At 37.0% G+C, this 13,637-nt stretch overlaps 1 protein-coding gene across 1 annotated transcript; it reads right to left on the bottom strand.

Moving 5' to 3' along the window:
• Window positions 1-658: 658 nt before the first annotated feature.
• LOC123760385 (acyl-coenzyme A diphosphatase FITM2) lies at window positions 659-12,987 on the bottom strand. Its single transcript, XM_045746053.2, has 5 exons — window positions 12,826-12,987; window positions 7,887-7,960; window positions 6,952-7,163; window positions 4,601-4,753; window positions 659-3,019 (listed from the first exon to the last, which is right to left on the bottom strand). Exons 1-5 carry the CDS (start codon window positions 12,828-12,830, stop codon window positions 2,516-2,518), a joined length of 948 nt encoding a protein of 315 aa, XP_045602009.1. The 5' UTR covers window positions 12,831-12,987; the 3' UTR covers window positions 659-2,515.
• Between the last annotated feature and the right edge of the window lie 650 nt (window positions 12,988-13,637).

The raw sequence follows: 13,637 nt of genomic DNA, 5'->3' as shown, positions 1-13,637 counted from the left end.
GCAACAACGATCATGAAAACACTGATCAAAGTAATGTAAAGGTATGTGGAAAACCACATTGAAAAATAAAGAAATGCTAAATGCATTTTTCAATGCATTTGTCAAAATATTTTTTTACTCAAAATACATCAAAATATTTTTAGAAATACTGTAATGAATGCATATAATGTTTTGTACAATGTTCCATTTTGTGTAAATAATTAAGCATACTAAAATGAGTCAGTTTAAAAAGATTGTGATAACTTCATCAATTAGTGTTTTCTTGTTCAAATCTAGACATTATGAATGCTTTCATGATTACCTGTAATAGCAAATATAAAAATAGTAGTCTTATTACTAAAAACCTAATAAAAATTAAAAACAAATCAAAGTTGATGGTAGAAACATTCATAGACACAAATATTTAAGATTCCTTGGTAGGCTTATGATAATCTATGTACTGGTACCTTACTAAGACAAAAATTAAATATTGTCAATGTTTTTAAAGATGTTGAAACAGCAGTTATCTTTTTAAAAATGTAATTAACAATAAAAATAAATATTTAAAAAATTATTTGCGTTTCTTTCCTTGGCGAGAAGAAAACGTTGCGGTGTGTACGCAGCCAAACAGTTTAAATGCAATCGAGCACTGGGGAATTAATTTAAGATCCATACAAAGTTTTTCACAAAAAAATACTTTATTTAGCAGAGTTCTGTACATATTTACACCATTCTTTTTTCCTACAGCACTACTTAAAGATAAATAAAATTTATGTACTCTTTATTAGTTAGGTAGATATGGTAGCACTCAGGTCTGGAGTTTGGTGCTGGTACTGAATGATCATTCTACACCCCACCTATAGGGGCACATACACATCATTTTTAATTTGCCAAACCATAATTAATAGCCACAGCATTTTTGTTTGCTTTCTTATACCTCTGCAAAATAACTAATTTACTTGGGCTTAGTTTTACCTACATTATGCAGAATTTTTGTAATGAGGCAATTTATGTTAGGTCAAGTTGTCAAATTAAAAGAAATCCAAATCACATACAGAAAATTAAAGTATCTACGAATAAACAAGACATAAATTTTGATAAAGTTTATATTTAAGAAAATTCACCATGTCTAACAACTTTAGCTATAAGGTATATGTATAATACCAGCGCACATATAGGTGTACTCTTAATATCCTTCGCTCTTGCAATTTTTTACCAATTTACAGCAGAAATTAGTTGGCGGCACTATAATTAAAGAACAACATTATATATATAATTTACATACAGTGGAACCTCGGGATAAGGAGATCCTTTTTTTATAAATTTTTTGAGTTATGAACGCAATTTCATTGGAAAATTTGAATCGGGTTGCCTTTGCCTTGCCTTGCGACTTTGTTGATACACGTATGGGTCTGCCGAGCGCGTGGTTCCTGATGGCATGGGCGACCCCCGCTTCAGTTTACCAGAGCCACCCACTTAGTGACAATTGCGCTCAAATTCTTTGTAAAGAATTTAATTGTTTTTGTGCTTTTTTTGTTTTTTGAGCATAAAAGTAATAATCATATATCATGCCATGGGTCCCAAGAAAGTCAGTGGTAAGGTTCAACCAAAGAAAATAGTTGTGAGCAGAGACAGTAGGGAATGTCCCTTCTTCATTAAAATGTGTGTAGTATGGGAAAAAGTGCAAGGTTTTTTGAAAATCTCACCCAGATAAAGCTGTAGCAGGCCGTTGCACTGACCTTTTTAATGACAATGTGATGTCTCACTACAGACTAGTGTTAAAATGTAGGAAAAAAACAAGTGTCTTTAGGCAGATTCTAAGTAAGACAAGCAAGCAGTGAGCCACAGCCAGGACTTAGTGGTATGCCTGCAAAACATAGGAGAGTGAGTTCCCCATAGAAGTCATCACTACCTGATGGTATAATGGAAGGGGGACTCTCCTTCCAAACACTAACACCTCTCCTCCCACCCCCCCACCCCCACCCCAACCTCACCGTCTTCCATACGCCAACAAGAGTCATCAATAAAGGTAAGCTGTAACTTGAACATACTCTAGTACAACACATGTGTGTGTATTATGTATGAAATGTATTTTGAAGTTAATATTTTTGGGAATGTGGAACAGATTAATTCAATTTACATTATTTACAAATTTGTTTTGAGTTACGCCGTCTCTGGGAACATTAAATTCGTAAACAGGTACCACTGTATATAATATCTAGTTTTTACTATAACAATATTTATTGGTATAAACCAATTTGAAAAGAAATGTTTGAAAATAGTGAAAATTATTCTGCCTGTTAGGCAAATCAGGCATTGCATACTAGGCCAAGTAGTGTAGTTCTGGCTAATAGGTATAACATTAAATATATTTATATAAATAAATATTTTTTCTCAAGTTTATAAAAACTTTATAAATGTCTTTAACAAATACTGTACAATTCTTTCAAACAAATAAATTTACTTATTGAGCTTGAAATTTACTGTACATTTTCCTCCTCAGTACGTCACAGGAAATGATTGTAATATATTATACCTAAGAAAGAAAAAATTTATGTTTAAAAACATACGTAAATAGCTGTCTATATAAGAAGTACCACGTACTCACAGCAAGGATTGTACCAATTACCTTCTCCAGAAAGTTATGGTAATACAACGTGGTTATAATAAACATAAAATCCCAGATAAGGCACAGCAAAACAATGCACACAAAACTGACCACCACAATGGGAGACATTATGGTATATCTTGAGTGTAATATCTTGGTGTCTTTCTCATCAAATTTGGCCAAGCCAATGCTCTCTGATGTATTTGTCGGTATTCCACGCAAACATTTTCCCAGCCAAAGGAAGTAGAGGATTTCTTTACTTTCCTCCATCATAATGAGAACACAGTAAGTTGTGAGGAAAGAGTGACCAGAAATATCAAAAGAATAGTACACATGGTCTTTAAGTTTCAAACACTGTCTCTTAGTTAATTCAACCTTAATGTTATTAAATGTGCAGACCTCTGAGTATTGCTCAGCCACTTCAAAAACAACCTGTAATGAAGAACATTAATTAGTAATTGATTATTACAGTACTGTACATAAATAATGAATTATTTCACAGAGGTCCTATTCTTCCTTACCCTTTCATAATTCCATCTACAGCTGTACACATTATATAATTATCAATTTCTCCCTATCAAACATCACCAAGACTTCTCCTTCCAGCTTCTCTATTTGTACAAGTATAATACAATACTTTTTCCTTTATTCAGAACTTGTACTGGTATATATAAATACTACATCAGCTAACAACTACTTTTAATGTCCCGGTACATAATTTCTCTATGGAATAATGTATTCTCACTACTTGATTGCCTTTGTGCCTATTTAAAGCACCTGAACACAGAAATCTGTAAATGAACATAGAGCATAACACTGCAAGGAAGTGCATTCAGCTGTATGAACAGCTCTAGCCCTATACTCAATACATGCATATATCATGGTACTTAGTATTTCCTGCACATCACGTGCAGTTTTGGGTATATCCCACAGAATAATTTTCCAAAACCTCCCCAAGATTAACAAGAACCACTCAGATGCTGATGATTTGAGGAAAGAATACATTACCTGATATTAAATGAAAAATTGTAGTTCTTGACTGCTGCATGCCCTTATGACACTCCCTCCGAGTCAACACAACAGAAAGGGCTTTATATGGAAGTGTGTAAGAAATGTTTCCATTAAAAATACCAGTGCTTGTTGTGTGAAGGGAATTTATTGAGTCAAGTCAAGTAAATTGAGGAATGAGTTAAGGGACCCTACACCTAAGTGGTAGGAATCCTTCATTCATCTGACGTAAATTTGCAATAGCTAAGCAAGGGTACTCCAAACCATCAGTAGAGTTAGCATCTATCACAGTTTCCCATTGTTGGGGACAGGGAGCCTGTTAAGTTTACTGAGGTCTCCCTAGTCCAACAAATGACTTACCCAGGCTGCCACCCACAACAGTTGTCTAACTCCCAGGTACCTATTTATTGCCAGGTGAACAGATCAGGTGTAAAATAATATTCCCAAACATCTCTATCTTGTGCAGAAATCGAACCCAGAACCTTCCAGTTGTGTACAAATTACAATGAGCATTACACAACACAACTTTACTTGACCTATGTTTATACTGAACTGTTGACCTTTATTAGTCTACTTACAACAGGGGCCCGTTAGGTGCACTGACTACACTCTTGTTGCCTTTCCCTAATTAGCTTCTAAGTTTTAGTTGGTGTTTATTTAACATGCCTCCAATAAGTAATGTTACATTACCTGTATTATAAACGGCAAATACAGTACAAACAATACTGCAGTTCTGTTATCATCAATGACATTTTATATATATACAGTACTCTATCTGGAGATTTTAACAAGATATACCCAAAGGGAGCAAGAGAATAACAGGCTCAGTAAAGACACTTCTTTGGACATCTTCTAATACCCTTCATGGATCCGATTACATATAAATCTTAACATTACCATGTTTTATTGACTTGTTCCACTGGAGTCTATCAGAGAATTTCAGCCATGATTAGCAAAGATATTAAAATTAAAATACATATGAACGGAAAAATATCACTGACTCACCGCACACCAAATGAAGAAGAAGAATGTTGTGGCAGCAATTCGAATCAAAAGCTGTTTGAGACCAATCATCCATTTAGGGTGCAGTGGAAGTGATGTCAAATGGTAAACGACAAATGCAATTAAGGTAATACCCCAACCCTTTTTCACAAATACCTGTTTAACAAATAGAAAGAGCATATAAAAATTAAATACTGTAGAGAATATAAAATGGAAACTATCATTACCCAAATTAACATTCATTCAAGTTGCAGGAACGTCTTTGCCTCTAGAAGAAAGCATAAGCATTGTACTGTACAGTATTCAAAGAAAACTGGATTAAACATTAAAAGTTTTTAAGTGCCATCAATCCATTCACTCACTACTTGCCATTCTCAGGAGCACAAAAAACCATACCCACCAACTCTTCAAACATGCCAGGTCTCTGAAGGTCCATGAGTGTCTACCAGGGATCAAGAAACAAGAACCAGGTCCACTCAAGAAACAAAGGAAAGCCTGAGAATTAGAGATCACCACCGAAATGAGCAAAATATAGAAGTGTCAAAGTGCTCCAAAATGAACAACTGCTTGAAAATTTTGGGGATGCTTTGGTATAAAGTGTGTACTGTACAGTACTAGGCCATATACTCTCTTGAACAATGTTCAAGAGAGAACTCAATAAACACCTCCAAAGAATACCTGATCAACCAGGTTGCAAACAGCTGTACCTGATCATATGTAAGCTGTAAGCAGCCGTGTCCAACAGCTTGGTTGACTAGACCATCAAATGGACAGTCTGATCAGAGGCTGGGCCATTGGGACACTGGTCCCCGAAATCAATGCAAGGTAACTATAAGGTAAGGTAACCCTGACAAAAATAATGTGAACAATTGTTAATGCAAGAAAATTCTCTCCTTAAAATGCTGCTTATCACCAGATAGTGGCCCAGGTGATCCAGGATCTCAATTAGTCAGGTAACCAATTCTCAAACTGCTCTGAAGACAGCCTGCCAACTTCCACGAGAAAAGAGAGAACAGGGTAGGGACAGGGAGCTCTGCAGCCCAGACATAGCCAGGCAAGACAGACCAAGACAGCAAACAGTTTGGGGACATCTAGGCACATAATAGGTGCTAAATATTTACCTATTCTAATTAATGACTTTTCATCTTAACCATCATCATACAGTATATCAAAATACACCCCCCCCCCATTGTCAAATTACTGCCTCTCCTCAGGATGCAGTCTCCCAACAAGCTGACTAGCTCCTAGGTACCTATTTACTTCCAACTGAATAGGAGTGTTAGGTGATAGGAAATGTGCCCAACCATTTCTGTCCTGCCCATGATTCGAACCTGGAATTCTTGATCGAGTTGAGAACATATCTGATTGTGCTACCATGACCCTATTTATTCAGAGTTCCAGTAGTAGTCAGGTTCATTCTTGACTTACAATGGTAAATTCCGGGTTCAAATCCCAGGCGGGACAGAAATGGCCGAGAGCATTTCCTATCCCCTAATGCCTCTGTACACCTAGTAGTAAATAGGTACCCAGGAATTAGTCAAAATGTTGTGGGGTTGCGTCCTGGGAAGGGTCAGTAGTCTGACCTTAGAGGGGACCTCAATATAAATCTAAAATATATACACACACTTGATGCCAGTCCCAAATAACAATGAATTATTATTATTACAAAATGTTAATATTTTTGCACATGCCATCTCATTCTACCATTTTGCAGATGCATTCCAGGCATCCACAACTTTAAAAAATAGTTATAATCTCACCAGCAAATTTTTCGGTATCTTAAATTTATTTCATTGGTTGTACCTATAGTACAACCAATAAAATAAATAGTATAGTTATATAGTAAATTTATTTCATTGGTTGTACAAGCTAATATAATTTTCCTACCCATCTTTTCTCTACAGGACCTTGAATTATTTTGAAAGTGATTATTTTACCCATTTTTCCTTCTCATCCAGAAAAAGTTAGCTTTAGTTATCTGCACCTTTTTCTAAATAACAAATCTATTGGTTACAGTACCTACCTAGTAGCTTGCCTCTGTACTCAAACTTAGTGGGTGTGTTTCTTCAGGTAAGGGCATCACATCACTTATGTATACTCCAATTTTGGTCATACAAGCATTATGAATAATGTTAGCATTTTTCTGCCCATTTTATTCTAATACTGTACCATTATAAGTTGGCCAACATGAACTGCGCATGAACTCAATTTGTACTATGATATGTTTTTCATAGTGCACGTATGTCTGGTAGGAAAGGGTAGCAAGTGGATGTGTGCATATGTGCACAAATATATTATTTAAGTTTTTAGTTGCTTAAACCATCTTCCATCATTGTATACAATATTTCACTTACCGTATTCAAAACACTATGCTTGCCAGTCAGCATATCAATATGTGGTACATCAATGGACTCTTTAACCAAGGACAACATTAGAAGGGTGATGAAGTAATACCCTATCTTCACTTCTGAAGGTATGTGCATGTAGTTAACACCCCAAGAAGCTATCGTCTCCCATATGGAAGGTGGGTTTACTTGCTTTTGCTCTTCTGAAGATACCTGCACCTCTGGAAAAGATGCAAAACAAAAAAAACATTAAAAAAATGTGATTATCCTCACATTTTTCTAATAACTAGGCCTATTTTCCATGGTAAGGAATGTCTATCACCCTTATTTCATGTAGTCATAGTACTATTGCCTCAAAACGATTTTAATTCGCAAATCAGGAGAAACGTTTCATGTAAATGCTTGAATAATGAGACAAGTCCACACTCGCATAAACGGAAAACACGCATTCAGCATGCAAGTCCTACCAGTAGGTCTGAATATCTCGGAAAAATAGTCACAAAGAACCTCGGTTGAGCAATTTATACTGAACAGTACTACAGTACTGTACAATAACAAGCTTAATAAAACATTTCTAAAATATAAAATGCATTACTGTGAATAATATTTACGTATGAACAAGAAGGTTACCAAAAAATAAGCAAAATACGATTTGACAGAAATTACTTTACATGATGAACCAAAGATCCAGAAATTCATTTCCTTCCCCCTCCAGAATCAGATTTTCTTTTTTTAATCCAAATTTTGGAGGGAAAAATATGGTAGTGACTTTGGTCCACTGGTTAGAGGGATCAGTTATTAGGGCCAAAATTTGGGAGAGTGCACTGTACATTGTATCTACAAAAGAAAAACTCATCTGGTACAATACACCAACATTTTATTAGGTTAATAAATGCTAATATTTTGCCAGACCAATACACACAGTTTACCAAGCTAATACATACCAACATTCTGAGTAACAGCGTCATCAGGGCTGCACATTGCCTCACGTTTTATAGCTCCTCTGCACGTAACAGTCCTGTACAAGACAAGATTTATTTGAACTTTATATCCATCAGAGTGATGCCATTTTGATTAAAGATCCATTCATGTACCCAAGGATTAATCCACTGAATATACAAGTGATTTAAATTTGATGTGCTAATGCTATCATAAAACTATAAATAATTTAAAACAAGTGTTGAGTACCAGATATGAAATTACAGAATTGTATTTTTTACAGCTCACATTAGTAACAATTTAAAGCTTAATTAAGCAACAGCCATCCAAAAATGCTTCAGTTGCAAAAGGATGAGACGAATGTGAGAAGTAAACAAGAAACAAGAAATATGAGTACATAGTTACTAGTAAGAAAATATTAGTGAACAAAATTTAAGACACCTGTATGCCCTTCTTTCCTTTTTTTTCTCTTTTTTTTTTTTGTCAAAGATCTACAGATATGCAAAAACTCTTAGCACCTCCAGGAACAAAATCATTAACCTACTGGAATGAAAATTTGATATAAAAAGGTTTCATAACATTAGAAAAGTGAAAAAGATCAAATAAAAAATTTGATTATTTATCTATAATTGATACTACTATTTGAGCAGGTATATTATTGGTCAAATACTATCCACCTTGTGTCCAGATATAATCAACTCTTCCAATACTTTTGTATTCCACACATATTAACTGCATCAATTACAGCTGGTTAAGAAGCTGGTTGTGGCAGTCCCCGTGGTGCAGTGGTAAAGCACTCGCCTGGCGCTTTGCAAGCACTCTGGCCTGGGTTCGTATCATTGCCGAGGAGAATTGACTGGGCGCCAATCCTTAACTGTATCCTCTGTTCAACCAGCAGTGAATGGGTACCTGGTTGTCAAACAATTTGGCAGGTCATACTCTGGGGAAAATTTGAATTAAGGACCTGCCAGAAATGCTATGCGTGCCAGTGGCTTTACAAGAATGTAAGAACTATTGTGTATATAAATATATAATTAAAATAAAATATTTAAAACATAACTAACTTTAGACAGTACTGTACAGTATAACTAAATATTGTACCATCGGTCTATTTAGGCAAACACCTCATAACCTATGCTATGTATATTATCACCTAAGCATGACTAAGTTAAGGATTACTTTAGACAGCATCACAATACAGAAGTGGGACTTCCCAAATCCAGACCTCCCTATAACAGATGCCTCTAAACATTGGACCAAATTCGGCCAAATGATTTCTCTTTCCAAATTTGAATTTATCAGATCATATCTTTTCTAAATTTTTTAGATTCTTCTGTTTTCTTGTCATTTTGTGGAGTCAGAATTTAGGTTAGGGGAAATACGAATACTGTAATGTTATAAAAGAACAAATCCACAGGAGCCTTAATGAGGGTTTGTACCTATTAGCCGAGTGTTCCTAGATGTGCTCTAGTCAACTCGGGGTGCAGTAGCACACCCGGTTGCAATTCTTTTTACTATGTCGTAGGACAGTTGACTAGAGCGCGTCTGGGAACAGTCAGCGCATAGGTTCAAACCCTCATCACGGCTCTTGTGAATTTGTTCTTTGATATACTGTATACAGTATCATGCTAATGTGATTTCTCTGTGTAATATTATTATTCTGAAAATCTCATAGAAAATCTTGAGTTAAAGAAAGTTTTGGATGTGGGAATGAGGAGGGGTCTGGTTCACTCAGTGCCATGGTCCTACCTTTAAGAAACAAGCTTCAAGGGGCTGGATCCTGAGAAACACATGCAATGAGAAAGAAATCTCTTTATGGACAGGTTCTCCTGGTAGTTGTCCATCACATAATGGGATAAAATTTAAATTGCATTCAATAAAATTCACCCCATAAAACATGGGAAAAATTAAGGCATTATGGCATAAAACAAATTATGGCTCCTACTAATTATGTTCAGACCCAAAATGTGATCAGACCCAAATTATGGGTCTGATCACATTTTTAATGAAACTTTAGGAAAAAACCAGTTGATATCTTGTGAAAGCTACTGATCATATTTAAAACAAAATTCTATGGATCATTTTCATTTGGAGTTTTACATGAAAAATATATAAACCAATAATATTGGTGATAAATAGCCAAAGAAAGGGCAAATTTTCAGAAATCCAGATTGGGTTTGGATATCCTATAATCTGGATTTTGGGGGATGTGCCTGTATAGCATATCATCAGGAGAATGCAAGCAATAAATTTGGGGTGATGGAGATACCAGAGTATTAATAGCACACAGTATCCTTCTTAAAATCCTGGAGGAATTTTCAGAGATACTTTACCAAGGAAATATTACATATATATACTTTCAGCCCATCACTAATGCTTTGAATTTCATGCTCGCAAACATACTTTCAATTGAGTAATTCCATTTCCAACTTTTAAACGTATGACAGTGAAGTATCTTGTCATGTTCTTACCGATGCTGAAAACATTTTAGTACCCTTTGGCATGATACAATGTTCCTAGAATTCTGAGAATAAATTACTGTTCACTGTAATCTGTAACAAGTAAAATTAATTTTTACACTAATATGCATGATATGAATGTGACTGTCTATTACAAGGCCAAAAATGGGTAAACAATGGTTTACAAACAAGAAGTTTTAGATATAAGCAAGCAGAGACTTTGCAGTGTAACAAAATATTTTACCACTGCCATCAGACTTACCCGTTTGTTGTCTAAGCTTAATTACAACAAATTTTAGAATACAATACCCAGAAGGAAATAACATTTGTACAACAATAATAAAATCACACAGGTAAATTGCATAAGAGTTAACATATTTGTTTCCATTATTAAAGAAAATTGTTTAAAATGCAGACAAGCAGTGTAGCTGTTAAAAACAGTGTATTGTGCTGCAAAGCAAGCAAGTATACACACAAAATTAAGTAGGATATCACCACAGTGCTTAATACACTGCATAGGCAAAAGCCTCACCTTGTACACTGAAAATTAAGATCTGATAGTGGTTGTCAAGTCTTCCTCAATCTTGAATAACTAGATTCTTTGCAATAAGAAAAAAGAACAAAGTAACATTAATAATATTTAATCTATCTTTCAATACTTAGTAACCTCAACATGAAAAGAAGATACAGTACAATAACTCAAATGAAGAACTCTTTCAGCTTTAAGAACTTTTTCTGAATTTCGTATCAGTATTAGTATTTAAGAATACAGTACAGGTACATGTATTTAGAATGTTTATATAAATGTGCAATGCCCTATAGGCCTATATCAAATAAATGCAGGCAATAAGTAACAATAACTTGATAATGGTTTAGGATGGTCCAAAACGTCACCACTTGTTTTATTTTCAGATTTGTGGGTTGGAAGTACAGTATGTATAAAACAAGTTAAGTCATGTTATTCCAGCTCATTATTTTTAAATAGTTAAATTAGACTCACACGAGGGAACAGTTTGACTCAACAAGCCACAATGAAGGACTGATAATACAAATACAGTACTGTACTGTACTACAGTTCAAAATGCAGCAGGAAAGAGACCTTAGGAATGATTAGGGGGATTTTCCATCAAGCCATTAACTATTTGTTCCCGTTGAGGCCACTTGGTATTGTGGTAAATATTCATAATCACAAAATTGTGTAAACTTCTATACATCAGACAATTCTCAAAATACTCTTCAAATTGTTGCACATTTCTAAATACTGTACTGTATGACCCACTTTCCAATATAAAACAACAGTGTTATAATGTTGGTGTATAAATCTTTCAAAATATGGTCTCTTAAATTAAAATTAAAATTTAGATGAAATTAACAGTTGGAAATTCAGGTATACAAAATGGATACACTGTACTCATTAGGTCACTTTATATATTAGTTACTTCACAAATGTATTTTAATTCTTACCTAACGTAACCCACCCTAACCAAAGAAGCTATGTGCAAAATGCCTGTGTACGACTGGGTTTCCCACAGTTGAGATCTAGGCAAACTAGGATCTTTCCCCAGGATACAACCTATAAGTTATCTAACTTCTGAGCCACCTATTTACAGCTATGCGAACAGATGCATCAGTTCAAATGAAACATACCCATGGTCTGTCATGCCATGGTAATTAAACTCTGGACTTTTTAAACATGGCTCGACAGTAATGACGTGTGCACTATAGGACCACTGTTAGGCAAGCAGGGTACGGTCATTTCGGATACGAGACAATTCGACGAAGCTCGTTTTCTGTTTGTTAAAACAGCGTATATTGTTATGTTAGGATGTATTTGCTTAGGTTAGGCTGTATTTGAATCGGTTTGGTTTGGTTGGGCTAGGTTAGGTAAGTTTCAAAATCCATTGGCGAATCGTCTTGTGTACGATGTGACCTGTATACAGGTAAGCACCATCTTACAATAAGGATACGGTCATATCGTATACAAGCACATCACAGTTTCAATCACAAAAACGTATGTATTTGAAAAAATATACATTTCGTATTTTGTTACCATTTTGTACTCATGCACCTTGCTTCATACATGCTTAATGAATATTTCTGATCTGATTTTAAAACCTGTGTGCAAATTACCTGCTGGTTCATTGTAACCGTATGTACTGACCTCTGCACCCACCATGACTTTTATAATTTTTGAGCAAATATATATTATAACCTTCCCTAATCCAACCTAACACAAAAGTTTTTCAAGTGTCATATTTCTCATCTGGCAGTAGGCCTATACTGAGGAAGAGTTATATACGTGTAGCAGGACACAAGAGGCCTAGGTACATTGGGGGTCAGTCCGCTACGATTACCAACAGGCCCTGTGCTTCCTGGGGGTACACGCCACCCGTACGTATCTCTAGCGTAATATCACTAAATATTAACACAAGTCTACGTCAACAAGCAGGAGTTGCAGGCTCCCAGGGTACTCCTCCCACCTTACCGCATCGTGGACGGCTTAATCCTGTCCGAGTGTGACGAGGGCACGACACCGCCGCTCTCCCGCAGCCCGTGACCGGTCCGGTAATCCCCTTGGAGCACCTGCTGCTGCTGCTGCGACCCCGGCCACCCTACCGGCTGGGGCTTGCCCGGCTGGCCCCGTACACCCCACCCTACCTGGCCATGGGTACACCCACCCTACCAGGCCATGGGTACACCCACCCTACCTGGCCATGGGTACACCCACCCTACCAGGCCATGGGTACACCCACCCTACCAGGCCATGGGTACACCCACCCTACCTGGCCATGGGTACACCCACCCTACCTGGCCATGGGTACACCCACCCTACCTGGCCATGGGTACACCCACCCTACCAGGCCATGGGTACACCCACCCTACCAGGCCATGGGTACATCCACCCTACCTGGCCATGGGTACACCCACCCTACCTGGCCATGGGTACACCCACCCTACCAGGCCATGGGTACACCCACCCTACCAGGCCATGGGTACACCCACCCTACCTGGCCATGGGTACACCCACCCTACCAGGCCATGGGTACACCCACCCTACCAGGCCATGGGTACACCCACCCTACCTGGCCATGGGTACACCCACCCTACCAGGCCATGGGTACACCCACCCTACCTGGCCATGGGTACACCCCCGACACCCGGCCTTTTTTGGGGGGGTGGGGGGGAGGGGGAAGTAAAGAGGAAGGACAGGCATAGGTGAAGGGAAGTTTAGAAGTCCCATCCCAAATCCTTATCCTGACCCCTTTCAAGTGCTATATAGTCGTAATAGCTTGGTGC

Source organism: Procambarus clarkii, chromosome 39, assembly GCF_040958095.1.
Source record: "Procambarus clarkii isolate CNS0578487 chromosome 39, FALCON_Pclarkii_2.0, whole genome shotgun sequence".
NCBI lineage: Eukaryota > Metazoa > Arthropoda > Malacostraca > Decapoda > Cambaridae > Procambarus > Procambarus clarkii.
The sequence above is the reverse complement of the archived record's forward strand: the minus strand, read 5'-3'. Positions and strand labels throughout refer to the sequence as shown.